Genomic DNA, 2,363 nt, shown 5'->3' on the forward strand with positions numbered 1-2,363 from the left:
ACATAGAGACTCATAATCACAATGATCAATTTAGTATAATTGAAAAATAAAAGAAAACACATAATCACTTTACTATAAAATAACAGTTGATTAAACAAAGATTTGTGTAAAACAAATAAGCGTTGAAACATTCTTTTTGTGTGTTTTTTCTTTTTCTTAAGTATAATGAAAGAAGACTGTCATTATTTTCATTATGTAACTTTGATTTATAAAATGATAACTTGTAGTTTAAAGAAAGTATAAATCAAGAATATAAAGAGCGTTATTATTTTGTTTATTAAAGAAAATAAAACGTCTCTTTTGAAGAAGGTCTTTTGAAACTAGAGTCAAAGACAGGTGGAAATGTCCATTCCCCTTTAGGGTGACCCTTACAATAATRTAGCTTTTTTTTTTGGGTGGGCCACAGGTGAATAAATTATGTTAGCCTTCCTCAGCTTCTAGTAAACCTATGATTTTCTTTTTCTTTTTCCCTTTTAAACCTTTTGTCCTGATTTTTTTGTCTTGCAGGACTGCAGCACATCATTGAATGCGTTTGTGTCGGGCGGGGTGAGAACAGACACTACCTCTGCACGCTGTGCTGCATCCCAGTAGCCACACACGATATCGTCAATCACATAATCAGCTTTGACCACATCCATCGATATTTTGTGAGTTAACAGGATATTAAAGAAAACATGGGTTTAAAAATGTGTCACATGACCAAAAACAGTTGTACTATGATTTATCTAAAGGYATTGCCATAAGATAGGTTTAATGGCATCCAGTGGAAAATAATTTGATGTGCGCTACAGCTCCAAAAAGTTGCAGTTTAAAACAGGGATTAGTGTATAGGAGAGGTATGGTTGAGTCATTGTTTCTGGTGGTCAGGCTAAAGGGCTCGACACACATGGAATGACAAACTGCGACAGCTGGCTGTCATTAACACCAGGGTGGAACCTGTCAAATAACATGGTAAAAATCATACAGTAAGTTGGAAATTCTCTGTAACAAAATCAAAAAGTAACTGATTGTTTAAAAACAGGTCTATCACAGAGAAGTAAAATGCATGAAAAATGAGGAATTAAGTGTTGTTACAGAAACCAGTTTGGTACTTTCCGAGATGAAGAAATACAAAGGTCACAGGACAAAGAGAACTTACAAACTTACAAAGAAGAAATGAGTTTAAAGTGTTTTTAATGAATAGAAATGTATGTGATTATGCTTCTGGTCCGGTTGTAACTCACACGGTGGAGGTCTGGAGTCAGTGCGGGAGGTTGTTTGGAAGTGCAGAGTTGTTGTCTGCTCCGGTGTCGAGTGGCCATGTGTTTGCTCCTTCGCTGGTGGACTCTGTTTTCAGTGCTTGGAGTTTGGAGGGAGTAACTTCTCTAGGTGATCTTTGTATAGACGGTGGGTTCGCCTCATTTGGGCAGTTGGCACAGACATTTGGCGTCCATGGGTCGCAGTTCTTCGGGCGTTTACAGCTGGGGCATTTTGTGGTGTCGGGCTCTGGATGTTTTCCTCTGCGCCCCCCAACTTCTCTTGTGGATGAGATTTTGGTGTGTGGGTCTGTAGCGGAGCGCTCTATGAGTGGAGTTTGTTCTCTGCTCGGCTCATTTTCTGGCTCCGGTTTGGATTCTTTGGAGGGCGGGTGGGAGATGGACTTGGAGGGGTCCATGTCGGACACAGTTTGGCAGGAGATTGTTCAGAATATGTATTCGTCCTCGGTGTGTGAGGCATGTTGTGGTTCGATTCGGGGTGGTGCATCGTCTGCACTGGTCTGGGGACAGATTGTGCAGATTCGGGGTGGGGGGGGGACTTGGATCCGGCGTATGATCGCTGCGGACGGTCTCCTGCCGCAATTCTGCACACGTTCTGGTCCTGTCCGGGGTTGCATGGATGCTGGCAAGGCGTCTTTGATACCTTTTCGGGACTGTTTGGACGAGCTGTTCGTCCATCGCCACTCGTTTCTCTTTTTGGGGTGGCTCCAGCGGGGGCTTCCTTCGGTGGACATCGGAGGACGGTGTTGGCTTTTTGCTTTCTGCTGGCTGGGGGACTTGTTCTTCTTCGTTGGAGGGGTCCACATCCTCCAGTGTATGGTCATTGGTTGAGAGAGGTTGTGTCTTGCATTCATTTGGAGAGGATTGGATGTACTGTTGGAGGATCTGTGGATGGATTCTTTGACATCTGGCAGCCATTTGTATCCTGCGTGGAGGGAGTTTCTGCAGATGGCTTTGTGTGGAGGTCAAATGTTGGTTCTTTGTACACAAACCTGTGTCTTGTATTGTCTGATGTATGAATGCGGGATGTATTTATGTTTTGTCGGTGGATCCGGTGTAGGTGGGGAGGGATGGGAGGGTTCTCGGGGGTGTGTGTTTTTGTTAGTT

General features: G+C 43.3%; 1 protein-coding gene across 3 annotated transcripts in view; it reads left to right on the forward strand.

Annotated features, from left to right (window-relative positions):
- Nucleotides 1–2,363, forward strand: part of LOC106515769 (uncharacterized) — a 57,685-nt gene that overhangs the window by 39,877 nt on the left and 15,445 nt on the right. For all 3 annotated transcript variants that reach the window (XM_014005744.1, XM_014005745.1, XM_014005747.1), the window contains one exon: nucleotides 508–647. In XM_014005744.1, coding sequence (XP_013861198.1) covers nucleotides 508–647 — 140 coding nt within the window. The remainder of the gene's footprint in view (nucleotides 1–507; nucleotides 648–2,363) is intronic.

Source organism: Austrofundulus limnaeus, unplaced genomic scaffold, assembly GCF_001266775.1.
Source record: "Austrofundulus limnaeus strain Quisiro unplaced genomic scaffold, Austrofundulus_limnaeus-1.0 Scaffold32, whole genome shotgun sequence".
Taxonomy (NCBI): domain Eukaryota; kingdom Metazoa; phylum Chordata; class Actinopteri; order Cyprinodontiformes; family Rivulidae; genus Austrofundulus; species Austrofundulus limnaeus.